Genomic DNA, 17,574 nt, shown 5'->3' on the forward strand with positions numbered 1-17,574 from the left:
ACGTGAAATAAATATGTAACACTCGCTACAGGACATGACAGCGGTTTCGGCGATGGTCGGAGGAACGGAAGGGGAGGAATTGAAATGACGTAAGTTTGTACAGTCAGGTTTGTGTACAAACCAATGACTGTATAAAAGATGGACCACGCGACACCGCCTCCTACCAGTGTGCAAAAATGAAGCCAAAATCTCCCGTTCAATGGTACAAACTGGGAGCGTGTTTCTGCGGGCGCGCGTACATTTTCGCCCCACACGTGAACACTCGCCACCAAACTAACCAATCAAGATGAACCTTGAGGGCACCGAGAACCAATAAGGGCGCCTCGCAGAGTGGCAAAGACGGACACGGCCGTGGGATACACCTTTTAACGGAGTGCTCGGAGGTACAGGAGAACTTTCTAGTCTCCTTGACGGGGCGAAACGCGAATCACCGTTGTAAAGCGGAGAGCAGCGGCCGACATAGTAAAGACGTCTGCCCGGGGTAAGTATCGACCCGGATGATCAATGAGAAACCGTCGGTATTTATGAGAAAAGTGACAGCCGCTGTTCCCCTTTCCATTAGTTCGGCAGCGAAAGGAGGGAGTGAAGAGGACATGTGGGGATACTGCCTGTCCTAGTATTTTATGGGACTTTCAAAGGTTTTTAATATTCATGTCCGCTCGCCGCTGTTTTTTTCTTTTCTTTTTTATATTTAATTCTTGTTGCCCCTGGCCAAGGCTGCTTTATTCTTTGTTTTTATGGCAAATTAATAATAATTAACTTCATAAAGTTTTATTATAAACTACCTTGGCTTACCACTGTTCGCCCCCGTTTAGAAGGGGTTTTGTCTTCTAAACCGACCCTTTACATCTACCCGCATCGACCCACCAGCGCTCGCTGGATTCAAGAAGTCTCATCACTGCCACACTGCCAGCATGCTGCGGTTACCGGTCTCTGCAGCCTTTCTTCTAGTTTTTATCAGCCAGGTCTTTGGAGACTTGATCCAGGCGAGTGTAGGGGATGATGTTAAGTTTCCCCTCTCAGACGAGTGCATGGAGGGACACGGAGCACTGAATCTACACCTGAAGGACGGCAGCATTCAGGTGGTGGCGTCTCTTCATGGTGACTGGGAGCCGGGGCGAGCTTACACTGACCGGGTGACTGTAAGCAGCGATTTTTTAATACTGACAAGTGTAGATTTAAATGACCAGGGCATGTATGACTTTACATGCAAGAAGAAAGGGAAGCTAGAGCTCACTGATCTGCAAGTATTCCTGCCCTCTGAAGTTGTTGTAGATGAGGGTGAGGATGCTGCACTGCCGTGCCGCTCCATCACAGCAGGTCAGAGGGTGAAGTCTGCGCAGTGGAGGCGAGACGGAGAGGTGGTGCTGGAGCTGAATCCTCCACAGGTTACTTATGGGAATGACTTTGAAAGCCGGGTATCAATATCATCAGACTGGTACCAAAGGGCAGACCTGTCCCTCAGCATAAAGCGAGTTCACCTGAGGGATCAAGGCGTTTATTTCTGTGACGTGGACAAGACGGAGCGACACGGCTCAGCTGTGCGCCTGCGAGTTCGAGAGACCGTCCCTAAATCCCTGACCAGCACGCTAAAGCCTACACTGATGGTGAGTACATTGACTTTAAATGTGTGTTTCATTTATTTTCACACGTGACTCCAAAGAAAACAGCGCGATTTGTGTTGGTTGCTCCTCTCGTGCGTCTTTCTGATGAGCATTCGCAACAGAAAGACGCTGCATCCTGCAAGAGGAAGTGAAATGATGGAGTCCCATGCTGACACTATGAGTCAAACATAGGTCATTCATATTTGGTGTAATATTTCTGACAAGTCTGAGTGTGTCAGAAACCAGTGCAACCCTGTTACCCACATTATCAGAGGAAGACAAATTCGTGGTAACATCCTCTTCCTTTATTTATAGAACTACATCTGTCTTTGATTTTCACAGTCTATCCACAACTCCTTGTTTTCCCCGAGAAAACACACAAAACACTGATTTTCAACCCTGTTCCATGAAAGACAGGCATTACAAACATGTTTAAACCATATCAAATATTGTTAACAGCCTTTCTGTGCTTCACAGAGCACCTGATCTACAATTAAAACTAATATATCCTTTGAGTGCAGCACGGTGGAGCAGTCCTGAGCTAAATTCCACCATCATGCCAGTGTTTTGCCCATGGGCAGACGCTCCGTATGAGTGTCAATGGGCCATATGAGTGTGAACGGTTGATTGTCTCTATGTGTTAGCCTTGTGACAGACTGGTGACCTGTCCAGGGTGTACCCTGCCTCTTCCACTAAGACAGATTGGGATAAGCTCCAGGCTCCTATTTTTCTTAAAAATAAATAAATAATAGTATTTATTTGCACAGAACACCTAAGTGTCTCTTAATTTAGTGCAGGCCCAACTGGTGGTGAAGATGCTCCCTCAGGTATGGATGCAACCTCAAAATCACACCAGGGAAATATACAATACTGTTATTATTTATGTTGATATGTAAAGAGATAAAAAAAATATACTCAATATAAATCAAAGTGTTGAACAACTAAAACAAGATCCCAGCAGCTACATTATAAAACAACAGTATCGTAATCTCCAAAAGTTGATTCTGTTCATCTGGACGTAGCGTTTTCAGTGGGAGAAACGTTTCATCACTCATCCAAGTGACTTCTTCAGTCTCAGCTGACTGCAGGTTTCCCCAAATCTTATAAACAGTACATTTGCATAATGACTGAATATAGTGACAGAATAAAACTGACAGATATATCAGTGACGTTCGGTCATTTTAACTAACTGCGTCTTAGATACTTTATATTACGTAAAAATGTATACCAGTAACATATATGCATCCCATATTATGCAACATGTCATATTACATCACTACTGACACATATTTAGCCTGCCACAGGAAGAGCAAGTGTGAGGTTGTGTCAGACCTGAAACAGCTTCATGTAAAGTTCCTGCATCTGAATCTGATCGCATTTCTGCTCTTGTATCCTCTGCAGCCAACACAGACGACTTCAGAAGTAAACGGACTGGGAACTCTGGCCTCTGTCTGGATCACAGCTGTGGTCTTTTTAGTTTTTGGCCTTGTGTGTGGATGGCTCCTGAAATCTCACTGCTCCACGTACTTGTCACGTCTACTACGATGTTTTGGACCCAGAGATGAACGATATGATGTAAATGGGGCGTCGGAGCCTCTGAGCCATCCTCCTCCTCTGCAGATGAATGGCCACAATCCATCAAATACGTCCCAGGCAGACGTCTGAAGACTTTTAGGATCAATACTTGCCAACCTTTAACTTATTAATGCTCTTCAGCTTGTTAATGTGTGCAGCTTATAGGGATGGGTATTGATAAGATTTTCACGATTCCGATTCCATTTTCGATTCTGTTTAACGATTCGATTCTTTATCGATTCTCTTATCGATTCTTTTTAAAAAAGGAGAACACTAAGGTCGAATAGCTTAGAACTTTGTTTTATATCTTCTCTTTGAACAAGATAGAAATTTAGGAGTAACATTTATTATTAATCCTTTATTTATCCAGGTAAAAAAAATCTCATTGAGATTAAAAATCTCATTTCCAAGAGAGACCTGGCATCATGGCAACAAAAGTCACATACCACATAGGTATATAACATTTAAAGCGGCTAACATGGCCTTACAAACCCAACAGTGAGATCTTAAGAGATCCACAGCCTACGGCTCTTCAATGGGGTGTCACAGGGTCCCCAGGAAAAAAAATTGTAAATGTAAAATAATAAAATAAATATTCTTCTGTAGCAATAACAAAGTATAACATAAATTATTCTGTAGCAATTACACAAGAATATCCAGTAATGTCCCTGCCTACAATTAAACACATTCACTTACCGAAAATCGGGGCATCTGCTGTGGTACATGGGTGCAAGCCTTTGACCACAAACTTAGTCACTGCTCGGTGACATTCGTCTATCCTGGCCTGAAAGGAGACGCTACCGGTAGACTGCAGCGACAACTGCCAGCATCTGAGCCAGCCAGACTCTCTCTCTCATCATGGTCACCTAAATGCACAGTAATGGCAGGTTTTGTAATAAGGCAGATCGCGCTAACGGGAGAGGACGTGCAAACGTTACCGCTGCTGCTGGGTTGAGATTCACGAGTCCGTAACGGAATTAAAAACATGACATTCATTTAAGGTTATCGTGTGTTTTGTGAGCAAATGCTTTTGCATATTCTTAGTGTTTCCTCCCTTAAACGAAATATCCACTTTTCAAGTATTGCAAGTTGCCCTGTTGTCATCCGTTCTCGTAAAGTATAACCAAACTTTTGAGAGTTTGAGCCGCTTAGGCGCCGTGTTTCCTGCCAGGTAAATGACGCTCCGCAACGTGGTGACATCATTCGGGGCGACTGGAATCGATAAGGGAATCGTTTGCAAAAATGGCAAACAATTCCAAGGAATTGAAACAGTGGGAACCGGTTCTCAACAAGAACCGGGTTTTGATACCCATCCCTAGCAGCTTATAATTCTAATTATGAATTTTTACACCGATTAAAGCTTTCGTTTCCTGTCTTAATTTACTTTTTCTTATTTTTGTAATATCTTGCTTCAGCTGTGTGTGATTAAATAAACAGTGTGCTTACACCACTGCCTGAGTGAGGCGATACATGTTCACCTTCAGTGCCTTCAGGCCTCCTGTATGTTCACTTCACGGTGAAGTCCGGACATTTTCACGGACACTTCGTGGTTCGCCTGCTCCATCACGGAGGCCTCGGATTAGGTTAAAAGTTCCTCCTTCCAGACGGAAACACGTGGTTTGACAAATGAAAATAAATTATATGAAGCCTGGTTCACCTTCTTTTCCTATTAGAATCCATTTTATAAACGTCAAACGCATGATACCATTAAACAATACACATGAATACCTTTTTAGGCCACAGTGCTTCTTGGATTCATTTTAATATTTTTAAACGTATGTTTACATTTATTTTTGTTAAATAAGAAGCAGAAATGAGTCCACTCACCTCTCAGAATCTACAAATGAAAGAAACCCTGTCGCTCTCCACACAAACATTTTCTGAGGCGGATACAAAGAAGACAAATTGTTCGGTAATTTTTACATCAGCATTTATTTATTACTATTTAACACAAATCACTGCATAACTTTTCTTTTTGTATTTTCCGACAGAATTCGGATTAAATGATGTAATGATTGCTTACATCCACCGAAGTGTTCAAGATCAACTTAATGATTCACTGGTTGAAAACTGACAAAACGCCGTATGATCGTTATGTGTGGTATTGTCAACACATAGAAAAGACTACATTGATAACATTATGTCCCATTTCATCACTGACTTGATCGGAAAGTCAGCATGATAATAGTATGTAGAGCTATTTAAATCTGTCTTTTTCTCTCTCTTTGGAAAATAAAAAAGGTTTTCTGTCAGTGTCATTCACTAAACGAATTTCCTTAAAGAATGAAATGAATGCTACACATGTGCGATATACACATTAAAAACCTAAAGCCACTTCCACTTTGAATGTACCAAAAACGACTTAAAACAGGTTTAAAACGATCAGATGAGCGGCCACATTGGTTTTAGTGGCCTAAAGGGCCTCAGGTTGAGCCAAACGATTTGCACAGGCCTGTGTGCAGCGCTGTAGTATTAGGCTCGGCCTCCTGGCTCTGATTATTAATGGTGGCCAATTATTGCTCAAGCACGAGAGTCTAGACCCTATTTTTATGTAAATAAATCAACAGTAAATTGTTTTTTTCGATGGTAAAAACGACAGGTTTATGCGGAATACGTGATTTTTCATAACTGTTGCAGCTCTCTGTTGTATACTAATAAGCTTTTGATCAAAATATAATTTCGGTTATTAAATGGAGAGCGATCTTAACGCATTCGGACGTTTTTATCTCACGCCGAATGATACTGCCCCCTTCACTTCAGAATCACGGTGTTATTAGCACATTCTTAATTTTTGACTTTTTGATCAAAATTTTTTTTTTAAAAATTCATTTAGACATTTAGAAATCGCGCAAAGTTCAAATTCTGTTAAATAACAATCAGCAGCTTTTTTTCCTTAAGTACTTAGAATATAGTTTATTTGACACTGCAGTTCCTTCACAGCCCACCAGGGGTCTCATGAATATAATGTCATAGAACAGTGTAGAATACGAGAATACAACATCAGAATAGAATTGTATGTATGTCACAATATAGCGCGGTATATCATAGCGTGATACTGTAACAATGGTAGTGTATGTATGCATGGATGATGCCTGACTCTCAGGCGGAGCTGATTTCATAGTTTCACTGAAGGAACTGCTAAGACAGTTCAACATTATTGTGTCATCAACTGTAATTTTACCTAAGCTGAAATGTTAGCAGCTGTAAGACAGCGAAAAAAGAAAGATGTTTGGACAGCATGTTCTAGGGCAGGAGTGTCAAACCTATGGCCGGAGGGCCACAATTGGCCCAGCAGAGACTCTAATCTGGCCCATTGGACAACCTTGGAATATGTGATGTTGGACATGAGATTCTGAATTTATAGTGTATTTTCTCTTTTACAGTTTGTATAAAAGAATCCCCCACTGCCATTCATACTACACTAAAACAATTAAGTAATAGATAAACAATAACACTTAAAACATAGAAAATGTAATTTTTTGTGGGGGATTTTGTTTTTGTTATATATTCTGATTAAAATAAAAACACTTTTTTTGTGAAATAACGTGAATTACTTTCTTGTAATTTAATCACTACCATAACCTTTTGTTTTTATACTAGTGAGCACATGTTCTTTCATTACTGCAGCAGTATTTCTATATCATGCAGTAAAACTGCACGAGTCGTACTGTTCACACTGACACAAAGGGGAGTTTTTCTGGTTCTGCACCCTTGAGATCAAAGTGGGCCATACGAGGGCCTTTACAATGAGTTTGACAATTAAGGTGATATGCCATGGCTGATTTTTCTCATCAGATGACTGAACATGATGACGACTTACATGCAAAGGCCTGGTGAAGCTTATTAAAACTGAATATCCTCTTAGGTGTGACACTGCAAGGCAAAGCATTCAAACAGCAAAGTGTAAATGTAGAGTAACCTTATGTAGGTTTATCTGAAGCTTTGCCTTGTTTTGGTTTAGCAAGTCTGAATGTCTTTGGGCAGTGCATGGTTCACTGAAACCGTTATGTGGACTAAACATGACTTCAATTAATAATGGATGTCATATTTGCAAGGCCACCTGGGTTGGCTGGAAGACTGTTTACTTAGCCTGGTAGGGCAAAGGACACTGTCTCAGCTGAACTATGGACACGCACACACATACACTTACACTGATAAGCACTCACTCATCCCCCCTCCCCTTCCAATGCCTTCGATGCTTGTTGCCTCCTGGGGAACACGGGCAGGTCTGGGCCTGCGCTGGAGAGTCGGCGCAGTGGCAGGATGGCTGCTGTGTTGCCTGGGATTACTCCTCATCCCCTACACAACCCTGTTGCTGGTCACATGCTCTATAATGTTGTACTGTGGACATTTATGTGCTTTCTGTGCAGAGGAGTTTTTTTGTTTCCTGTTCTCATGCTGTCCTCCTATAGCCCAGCATGAGTAGAGGTCTCTTTTTTTCCTCTTGTACTTTCCTATTGTAGTGTATATTTCAGTGGTTTTTCTGTAATGCAACCGTTCTCTGACTTGTATCCCCATGTGATGTCTGTGTTGTGTGTGTAAGGTCGGGGGTCAGGTTCATTCCACTGCAGGGCAACCTGCCACTGCATGTGGCGAATAAAATTTGAACTTGAACTTGCAGGGCTGTGTGCTATATTCACACTCAAACTAAAACCAGAATGTCAAAACAAAACTACTTCCCTTTAAATCTTTCCAAACATGTAGCCTACAGCACTTTACCACATTATGTAACGGAAAAAAGCGGTGACACATTTATGTACTGATATTAGTTGAAGTCAAACACATCACAGCCTGGTTTTAACAGTCTTAGCCTAGACATCCAGGGGAAGGTCTATATGTCACTAAAAAACAGGACAATAAACAGCCAAGAGTGTGACATTGTCCATCTTTCTTCCTCAGTGAAACTGTTATTGTTCTGTGTGTCTCAAAGCTCTTCAACAGCAGTGGGTATGGGCTAACTGAAAGTTTGCAAATGAGTGTGAGCAAAAAGGTGGGTACGAATGACTGTACACTCAATGTGTACAATCACTGAATGAAAGTACGGCTTATACCTGAAAAAGCTTCCAGTAAGGCTTGATTTGCGGTCTTCTAACAATTTACGGTACAAACAAGAATCTCAAGTGTTTGATTTTCTTTGTAACATCTCTCTTACCGTCACCCAGATTCATTAAAATGCTGAATCATCAAAGATCAGTAGCAGCTGAAGGTTTTCCCCCATTGGTGAGAGCAAGTTCTGTATGTATATTCATTTACAGCGAGTACTAATCCTGCCTGTTTCTACAGATTTACAGTCTTTCCTGTTTTCTTTGCGCTTTTTAAAAAGCTCAGGTTAGCTGCTGTGTGCCAATAAAGTTTTGAGTTGGTAACAAAGTGACGCTCTAACCTGATGCAGATTACAGTCATGATTTTATTCATTTTGCACATTAAATGACTTCAAATGTTTGATGGAATAAACACTGAAAACCTTTAACAAAAGCACATTAAGATAAAATGAATATACAACAAAGTAAGAAGCATTAATCTGCTGCCATAATCCCAGTTAAACCTGAAGCTTCATCTAAACTCAGTCCAGGTGTTTCTCTGCAGTCAACTCTGTTATCCTGACAAAACTATTTCCAGCCAGAAAGGCTGCAGGTATTTGTGTGAAATAAAGACAGCGAGGGAAAAATTCATACCAAAGACATTTGAATAAATAACAAGTGAGGAGAAAACAATGAAAAGATACAAAACATCAGCAATATACAGCTTGTAACAGAGCAAACAGGGATGACATGACAAGTGTGAGGAAGAGGAAATGAGTCTATCAATGAGTCGAGGTGTTAGGCCACACATGAAGTCTCTGAGTCACTGTCCTCTCTCGTTAATCACCTAAAAATATTTCTAATATTTTTTAAATTGCGTCGCTTTACTAACAGTATCATATGATGTTGTTAAGACCACAATAAAAAGGATCAAGTGTGGGCAACAAAGAAACAAAACTCTGGGTTTTTGCTCTATACACAAAGCTGAACGCAGACCTTCATTCATTTATTTTACTGCCTCTTCCGCACCCTTCTTCCCCGCCTTTACTCAGTGCACCAGCTCCAGCTGGCTGGTGGAGAAAGGCAGGACCCCACTGACGTAGTAGGCGATGCCCAGGGAGAGGAGGGCGATGACCACCAGCAGCAGCAGGACCCTCCAAAAGCCCAGGTCCTCCACAAACTCCTGCCAGGTGGTCCTGAAGCTGGACAGGACGCCCTCAGTGCTCTGCAGGTTCGGGTTCAGTAAGGAGTGGCTCTCCATCGCACTGAGACACACACACACACACACACACACACACACACACACACACACACACACACACACACACACACACGGAGAAGTTTGTTATCTCTCACATGTAACTCTGTTCTTGTTCCTTTTTTCTGTGGTAAAGCTAAGAAAACCCACAATCAGTGTAGGAGCTAAAATGAAGATAGATCCTTCCAGAATCTCATTTTAAGTCTAATTTAAAGCAGGCACAGAACAGTTCTCTGGGTCAGTATTGTTGCTCTTAAAGCTGTGTGAAGTCTTGCTTGAAACTCTACCTGCTTTGCAGGAGAGAGCCAATCAGGACAGATCATGCTTTGACTGCATGATCTGTCCCGATTGGTTCTCCACCCTCTCTCCTTCCAGCTCTGCTCACCTCTCACTGTCAGCCATCTGCATGGTCTCCAGTTTGGAGTGGGCTCCTCTGTTGAAGCCTTTCACCTCCTGCTCCTCCAGCCCCTCCAGCAGACGAATAGCATCCTTGTTGACTCCGCGTCTCTTCGCCAGCACCAGAGGAGTCGATCCGTTGTGGTTACTGCAGTAATAACAAAAGAAATCTATTATTTCTTTTATCCAACACACGAGTTTTGTATTAACTTAAACCAGGAAACCTCCATGATGTGAATATGCTGTTCCACAACTGTGCATACATAACTACAGTCGCACATGTAGCCTGCTGATAAAAACAATATGATTAGTCTGCACAGTAGAATTAAAAGCTAATGTTTTTGCTAAGTTCAGCTGAAAACTGAAAGCACTGAATCCTTTTTAGTAATCCCAGGAAACAATGAGTCAGATGGCCTTGGTACTGGCTTTGTCGTGTGTATGGGTGATTTACGTAACATCAACTCATAGCAGTAAGTGATGACCTCATTTAGTGAATTAAAACAATTTCACAACTCCCAAAAATTCGCTGAAAAACCACAAAGTATTTAAGTGTTTGTGTCATATTTCAGCAGCTTCATCAGGAGGATCCGTCGGACAAGTCTAACAGTCTAACAGTCTAAAAAGAGGTTAATCAGCACAGCAGCAGCATGAGGTCATCTCTTGTGTTTGCCATGGGGTGACTGAGATCTGTTAGCTTATCCGTATCCATTCATCTTGTAAGCATTTGAACACACACAGCAAAATGTGTACTATGTGCAATTCAGTTAGGTGGACAAAAAAAGAGCTCCAAAGCCGACGAGATGTTTCTGGACACTTTCAGACACTGGTTTAGATTTACATGCATGAAGAGTTCAGAGACTTCCTGTTGTGTTCATGCTCACGAGATCATTTTTGTGTCTGCTGGGGAGCGATATCACAGTACCAGTAAAAACACAAAGTCTGGTTTATTGCACTCTTCAGTTACAGGATTATTTATCAGAGCTTTAAAGTCTCCCAGAGAAACATCAGATATTCAGCTTTAGTTTGTTCACAACTTACTTGATAACCCAAAAGTTATCAAGTAAGTTGAAGTTGGTAAAGGTGAAATGCTACTCATGGTGCCCAAGATGATAGTATATGGTTGTGAAGGTTGAAGACGATCCATACAAAAGAAAAATGTGCGTGATCTAAAGGTTTTAACAATTTTCACATCTGGTGCAACCTTGACCCGATTTTCCCTCAAAATGAAATCAGCTCGAACTCTTATTGGTGTTTACCATCACACACGATTTGAACACAATAGTTTGAAAACTGGACTTAAAACTGCAAACAAACAGAACCAAATACTCCTCTCGTCTCCTCTGAGGGGAACAACAGTGCACTCCCCCCGAGGGGACAGGAAGTCATTAGATTCGCTCTGCTGAGAGGTGAAAGGTGAATTCCACCAGTGGGATTTTAGCAGCAGTTACATAGAAAAGACTTATTTTTTAGTTATATTTCTTTCATTCATGAAATTTACGATACTTTGATTCAAATTCCCCAACTAACTTTATATATTTAAGATGCTCAATAAGCAGTTACAAAGAAAAAACAACCCAAATAACATTAAATGAATACTCTGACAGAATTAACACCAACCTCCGACTGAAGATTCAGAGTACTGCTGTCAGCCATCTGCTCAATTTTAAATTTGTTTCTTTTTGCTTCTTTTCTGTTGTCAGTTCTTTGTGGATTCAGATCATGTCTAGAGCAGCTTTGCTCATTGCAGTTTAATTTGAGTTTAGTGCTATTTTCATTCATTCAGAAATCTCTAAAGGGCAGATTTAAGTTGTTTAGAGAGGGTATTACAACCCAAACAGTCTCAGTACACCACATGTCTTTTAGCTTCTACCATATCAACATGAATCATGCATGATTACATGATTCTGAATAGTTGATATACATGAAATTAAAAGTGGAGTTAAAATGAGAGAACATTAAGTTGCTCAGGATGGAAACAGCTCACTGTTATCACCTGAACTCTGAATTCTTACCAGATGTCGATCTTCAGCCCGTTGGACACCAGGAACTGTATCGTATCCACGTGGCCGCACAGGTGCAGCGCCGTATTCCCCTGATAATCCGTCGCCAGCAGATCGGCCCCGAACTTGTGCAAGAGGCGGCATATTTCCACGTTCCCTCTGGCGGCGGCTAGGTGGAGGCCGGTGCGGCCCCGGTTGTCACGGATGTTGGGGTCGCATCCGGTCTCTAGCAGCCTCTTGGCGAAGGGCAGGTCTCCATCGATGCACGACTGCAGCAGAGGCACGCTGGTCTGCGACGAGTCGTTGATGAAGACATAGGACATGTTCGAGTGGGTGTCCGAAAATTCCAGCGTACCTGAGACGGTGAACAAAGAGGCAAAATGTGGAAATGTTTTCTAAATGCTGAACTAAGATGCATGCTGAGCCCCCTCGGGAAGCACTCCTCACTTTCTCTGATTTCTCTGCTTTTTTAAAGAAAAGAATTCAAGTTTCAGACTGGAAATACTGATCCCTCTCCTCGGATTTCCATCACAATCCAAATCATCCTCCTTTTTTTTCTTGCCTCATCTGAGAGTTAAAGTCACTGCACCTCATCTTTCTCTCGTCTAACTAGCATGACAGTTATTTAAAGTGAACCTGATTACTCGGCTGGCCTTTTGAAATTAAGCGTCAGGGATCAATGAGGTTGAGTCCATCTCCCAACTCTTAAGGCACATTTATCAAACACATTTAAACTCCCTGTTTTCTGTGTTTGCATCTTTAACCACACTTTTTTGATGAATCCTCCTCTCCTGCTTTCTCCTGGCAAACAATCACATAGCTCATAAGTTTTTTATTTTTTTCTTTCATTATGAAAGCTTTAAAAGTTCATTACACACTCAAAGATCTCAACACACACACACCTCATGAAAGATCTGCTGAGACAAGGTTTGTTGGTTTGCTGTTCCCAAACTTCTGATTATACTGAATGGGCTTCCTGAGAAGACGCCTTTTGTCCTGTTTGTGCGTTTCTGTACCTGCAGTTATTTGAAGTTTCTGTGAGCAGTTTAGGAGAAAAGAATATTTTGACCTAAGGTTTTATTCTGCATAGTTTTTACTGGAAGTTTTTTTTAAAAGAAAACGGCAACAACAGCGTTGTCCAAAATTACAAATTTGTGTATTTTCCTCTTTTAAAAAAAATAAAAAAAATTATTCAAATAAACTAAGATATATTGAAGTCAAGGAGTATAACACCAGCAGTATTTATGGGGTACTTATTTAAATTTCAAGTCAAAGTCTGTGTCTAACAACTATTTACACTCACTGGCCACTTCGTTAGGTACACCTTGCTGCCAGTGCCAGATTAGTTATTTTGAATGTGGTTTTTGTAATGAATTTCTGTGTTTTTTCATTTGTACAGTCAGCCAGTAAGATCACTCTGATTTGGCGCAGTAGGGGTGCCGTTCACAGTAATACCGGTGTAATTTTGGGCAACGATAGGAAAATGAAATATCGCGATAGAATATGGGTAAAACGCGCATGTGCACTGCCTTTGTTTACATACACACATGGCGGCGACGCAGAATGAGAAGAGCGAAAGTGGATCGTTAAATGAAACCAGAATTGGTTTGTAAAAATGCTGCAACTTCAGTGGTGTGGAACTGGTTTAGCTTTCATCCATCAGACACACAACAAAGCACTATTTTTGGTAGCGCATGCTTATTACCGTGTTTTTTGGAAAACACGGCACACTTAAAATCAATCCTTTGATTTTTCTGAAAGTCGACAGTGCCCCTTATAATCCCGTGTGCCTTATGTATGAATTCTGGTTGTGTTTACTGACCTCGAAACGATTTTACGTACACGGCGCTCAAAAATCTGTCAAATGTTTTAGTACGACTTTGCTAAGCTACGAACCCGCACCGCTTGATGGATTGTCAGAGCATTACGGCTATCGTAGGCAGGAGCCTCGCGGAGTGATACCTGCTGTGCTTCAACATAATATTACCGTATTGTGTGTGTATAACCTCTTTTTAAGTTTTGTGGATATTATACATGGTTATGCTGAGGATATGTCGGCCAATTTCCACTGGAAATGCCTTTTGGTTAAACTGTCAGCAAGGAATTTGCATTTGCACTGTTACATTTATTTATTTATATATATATATATATATATATATATATATATATATATATATATATATATATATATATATATATATATACATACATACACACATTATATTATATAATGCACATAAAAAACAGCTGCTTGTTTAAGTGAAAATACATTGATGGGGTTTTTTGCACTAATAAAGTTGTGGAGTTGTAAAGCATTTTGTCTAGTGTCAATTATATCATCAGTTATATCGTTATCACAAATTTTCAAATGTATATCGTGATTAGGGATGGGTACCGGTATCCGGTGCCATGATGGCACCGGTTCTGACATAAACAGTAGTAACCAGACCGAAAAGCAGCGCACATTTCGGTGCTTTTTTTTCCTGAGCTGTGATACACTTTAGATTCTAGCCAATCATTTTACGTTTCCGAGGATAGTAGGCGGGTCCAGGTACGTACGTTCTTTTAGAGCAGAGCTACAGATTAAAAACGCCCAAGGCGAAGCGGTCAAAAGTCTGGCTGTACTTCACAGCAAAAGATGCAAACTCAGCAGCCTGCAACAAGTGCTTTAAGGTGATACTGTGATACTGTCAAAGGAGGTAACACCTCAAATCCGATGAAACACCTGGCGACGCATAGCGTTTTTTTTTTTAAAAGCCGAGAAATGCGCCGTATTTGATAGCTTGCCGCGAGATCTTACACCGTGCACATCTACTGCGGGTGTGGTGCCTGTTATCTGACCCGGAGTCAGCAACATCCCCCAAAAACCCGAAGAGGAGAGTCCTGGCCCCTAGCCCTGCCAGTGTAGCAGAAATGATGAGGATGATGATGGCAGCAGCAGCCGTTCTTCTCTGCGTGAGTAGCTTAATGTTGTTCGTGTGTAATTTACGTTGAGTAGGCTAACCACGTTATTACATTAATGCATGTAAGGTGAACTAGCAAACATCATCATAGCTACATGCGGCTGTCTTCTTGTTTGATGGCAGATACTCCCTTCACCCTGGCCAAAAAGGCTAAAATGACCAAAGAAAAAGTGGAAAACAGTTAAACATGAGAGGTTTTTGGACAAAGTTTATGTTTTTTCCATTGTTTAAGCACTGCTTCCAGCCAAGAGTGATACCATATATGCCCCATAGCTGCAGAAAAGGCTAACATTGTTATCTTTTTACAAAAAAAACAGCTGAACATGAGAGGTTTTTGGACCAATTTTGTGTTCTCCATTCTTTAAGCACCGGTTTGAGCACCGTTTAAGCACCGGTACCGTTTCAAAAGTACCGGTTTGGCACCGGTATCGGATAAAACCTAAACAATACCCATCCCTAATCGTGATAAATATTTTTGGTCATATCGCCCTGCTCTACTTCTGACTTCTTTGCTTGTTCACCCTTCATAGATTAATTGAAAACCCGAAGTTGAGTATTATTCGTCCAATTAACTAGACTGGAATGGACAAGTTATTCCCAAAACATGGAGTGGACTACCTTCTTTTTGAATGAGCAGAGTCAACTAATTCTTGACAGGCAGACAAAAGAGCATCAACCTTTGAAGCAGATGGGCTACAGCAGCAGAAGACTACATCGGGTGCAACTCCTGAGGCTACAACTCACACCGGCTCACCAACTAAACATTTTTAACACCTTGCTGACTCTATGTTAAGTAGAGTTAAAGTAGTTCTGATGGCAGCCAGTGTAAAAATCGGTGAGAAATCAAACGGTGGATCTTGTCGCTGTTCACTTCCAACTTTTTAATTTACTTTTTATACTTATATTTTTAAGTATTACAGCTACAGACGAGCGCATGCTTTAACCAGGTATTAACAGATCGAATGATGGTCCCCACCACTGTGGGTGTTTGCTTTTCTTTTTTAAATCCAACCTCCTGAATGAGTCACACTGGCTCTACTCTGCCTGTATGCTGACCTCACACACACTATTTCAACCTCTCACTCACATACCTGTAATCACTTATTGCAATTTACTCAGCACTGTTTATTTATACCTGATGTTTGCTGTGACTGCACAGCTGTGACTTTATCACTCTGCCATCAAAGCACAAATTCCTTTGTGCTCTTATGCAAGATTATCTCCACTTGGCCTCTGTCAACAGTAATAACAGTTGATTCAAACATCGACTTTTAGCCCAGGAAAAATACAATTGTTTGGACAACGGGCTCGACCTCAGTCAGAGCAGTAACTTAAAGAATAGAAAAATACAAATGCTGCTTAGAAAAGGCACAGATTTAACAAGATGCTGGAACCATTCTGGTCCACATTTGCATGATCAGCGCCCCTAACCCCATCACACTGTATGGGGTGGCTGTTGCTCAGGCGGTAGACTAGATCATCTACTGACTGGAAGGTTGGCCAGTCTGCGTGTATCCTTGGGCAAGATACCAAGCTGTTCTTCGATGCATCCATTTGAGTATGAATGTGTGTGAATGTTAGATAGAAAGCATTTCAAAGCATAGAGCAAGTGCTTGTATGAATGAGGCGTGTTGTATAATGGCTTTGAGTGTCAGTCCAGATTTGTCAGCTGCACATTCACAATGAGAATCTGTCGCTCGACCACATCCCAAAGATGCTTGTTGAACTGGGATCTGTTGACTGTGGAGGTCACCAACCATTTGAAGGTTGAACCCTTAATAACGAGACAAGTCTGTATGCAATAAACCTCCTCAGATCTTAAAAAAAGACAACTGATGTATCCGTGGTAAATCTTGCGTGTATCTCTAGGCCTCTGTGGTTCAAGAAATATGAATTTTAGTAAAGAAACCTGACACACAAAACATCTTGACGTCTAACCTTCTGAGTATTTGGACCCATCCGTGCACACCGCTCGTTACCACAAGTATCAATGACGCCTGTATCCGAGTATACGTTGTCATTAACAGGATACAACGAGCAGAATACAAAAAGCTCTCGAGAAATCAGCTTTCATGAATGTGTAGTCATTTTTTTCTGGCTGTCGACTAACTATTTCACCAAGGAGGACAAATCCAACAGCACTGCATCCTCATCATCACACCTTAATCTTCATCCTGTACGAGAACTCTTTGCATGCAGTGACTTTTGCACACAACCACTAAATAAAACGTTAGGAGCTAGCGTTAGCCTGAGAGCTAACGTTGTGCACATAGCTGAAACGGCTCACAAATGTGCGATTCTCCGACCGTACAAGCACACAGGGTAACAGACTGCACATTCACGCTCTCTGACGGCCCTCGGTTATTACACTCACCTGTTAATGGGACCCAAATAAGAAGAAAAAAGTCTCCTCGCTTTTTTGCGAGCTAATGCTGCTAACAATGTTGTTGTTGTGCTACGAGTTCCGCTTCTTCTTCTTTTGATAAGGTGAACTACCGCCACCTACTGGACTGGAGCGAAGGTTCTATCTATCTATCTGTGTTTTATTATTCCAATTTTAAATAGAAACATATAAAAATTATTAATGTGAATAAAAACTAAGAGGCAGAAACAGAATTTGTGATCTATCTCTTCTGCAATTTTCATTTCTGATATTGTTTTGGCCTTTTCCTTTTTGTAATAGTTGTTCTTAATTATTTTATTTAATCACTTTTGCGCATCTTACATCATCATGGTCACATGACATGGTAACTTTGG

General features: G+C 41.2%; 2 protein-coding genes across 2 annotated transcripts; one reads left to right on the top strand and one right to left on the bottom strand.

The window, feature by feature from the left end:
• Positions 1-848: 848 nt before the first annotated feature.
• Positions 849-3,281, top strand: LOC146390556 (uncharacterized). The gene is made up of 2 exons (XM_084918241.1): positions 849-1,607; positions 3,006-3,281. The coding sequence occupies exons 1-2, from the start codon at positions 915-917 to the stop codon at positions 3,267-3,269; spliced, it is 957 nt and encodes a 318-aa protein (XP_084774367.1). The 5' UTR covers positions 849-914; the 3' UTR covers positions 3,270-3,281.
• A 5,285-nt stretch (positions 3,282-8,566) lies between these two features.
• On the bottom strand, positions 8,567-17,309 carry ankrd46b (ankyrin repeat domain 46b). Its single transcript, XM_084923614.1, has 4 exons — positions 17,192-17,309; positions 11,867-12,209; positions 9,844-10,002; positions 8,567-9,465 (listed from the first exon to the last, which is right to left on the bottom strand). Exons 2-4 carry the CDS (start codon positions 12,175-12,177, stop codon positions 9,249-9,251), a joined length of 687 nt encoding a protein of 228 aa, XP_084779740.1. The 5' UTR covers positions 12,178-12,209; positions 17,192-17,309; the 3' UTR covers positions 8,567-9,248.
• Between the last annotated feature and the right edge of the window lie 265 nt (positions 17,310-17,574).

This window comes from Perissodus microlepis, chromosome 3, assembly GCF_051167445.1.
Source record: "Perissodus microlepis isolate ML-2025 ecotype Zambia chromosome 3, ASM5116744v1, whole genome shotgun sequence".
Classification (NCBI taxonomy): Eukaryota; Metazoa; Chordata; class Actinopteri; order Cichliformes; family Cichlidae; genus Perissodus; species Perissodus microlepis.

Excerpts from the sequence above, each read along its gene's own strand:
- LOC146390556 (XM_084918241.1), top strand. The coding sequence starts at position 915 with ATGCTGCGGTTACCGGTCTCTGCAGCCTTTCTTCTAGTTTTTATCAGC. Across the intron at positions 1,608-3,005 it reads CGCTAAAGCCTACACTGATG|CCAACACAGACGACTTCAGA; the intron begins GTGAGTACATTG and ends TATCCTCTGCAG.
- ankrd46b (XM_084923614.1), bottom strand. The coding sequence starts at position 12,177 with ATGTCCTATGTCTTCATCAACGACTCGTCGCAGACCAGCGTGCCTCTG. Across the intron at positions 10,003-11,866 it reads GGGCTGAAGATCGACATCTG|TAACCACAACGGATCGACTC; the intron begins GTAAGAATTCAG and ends TTATTACTGCAG. Across the intron at positions 9,466-9,843 it reads CAGATGGCTGACAGTGAGAG|TGCGATGGAGAGCCACTCCT; the intron begins GTGAGCAGAGCT and ends TGTGTGTCTCAG.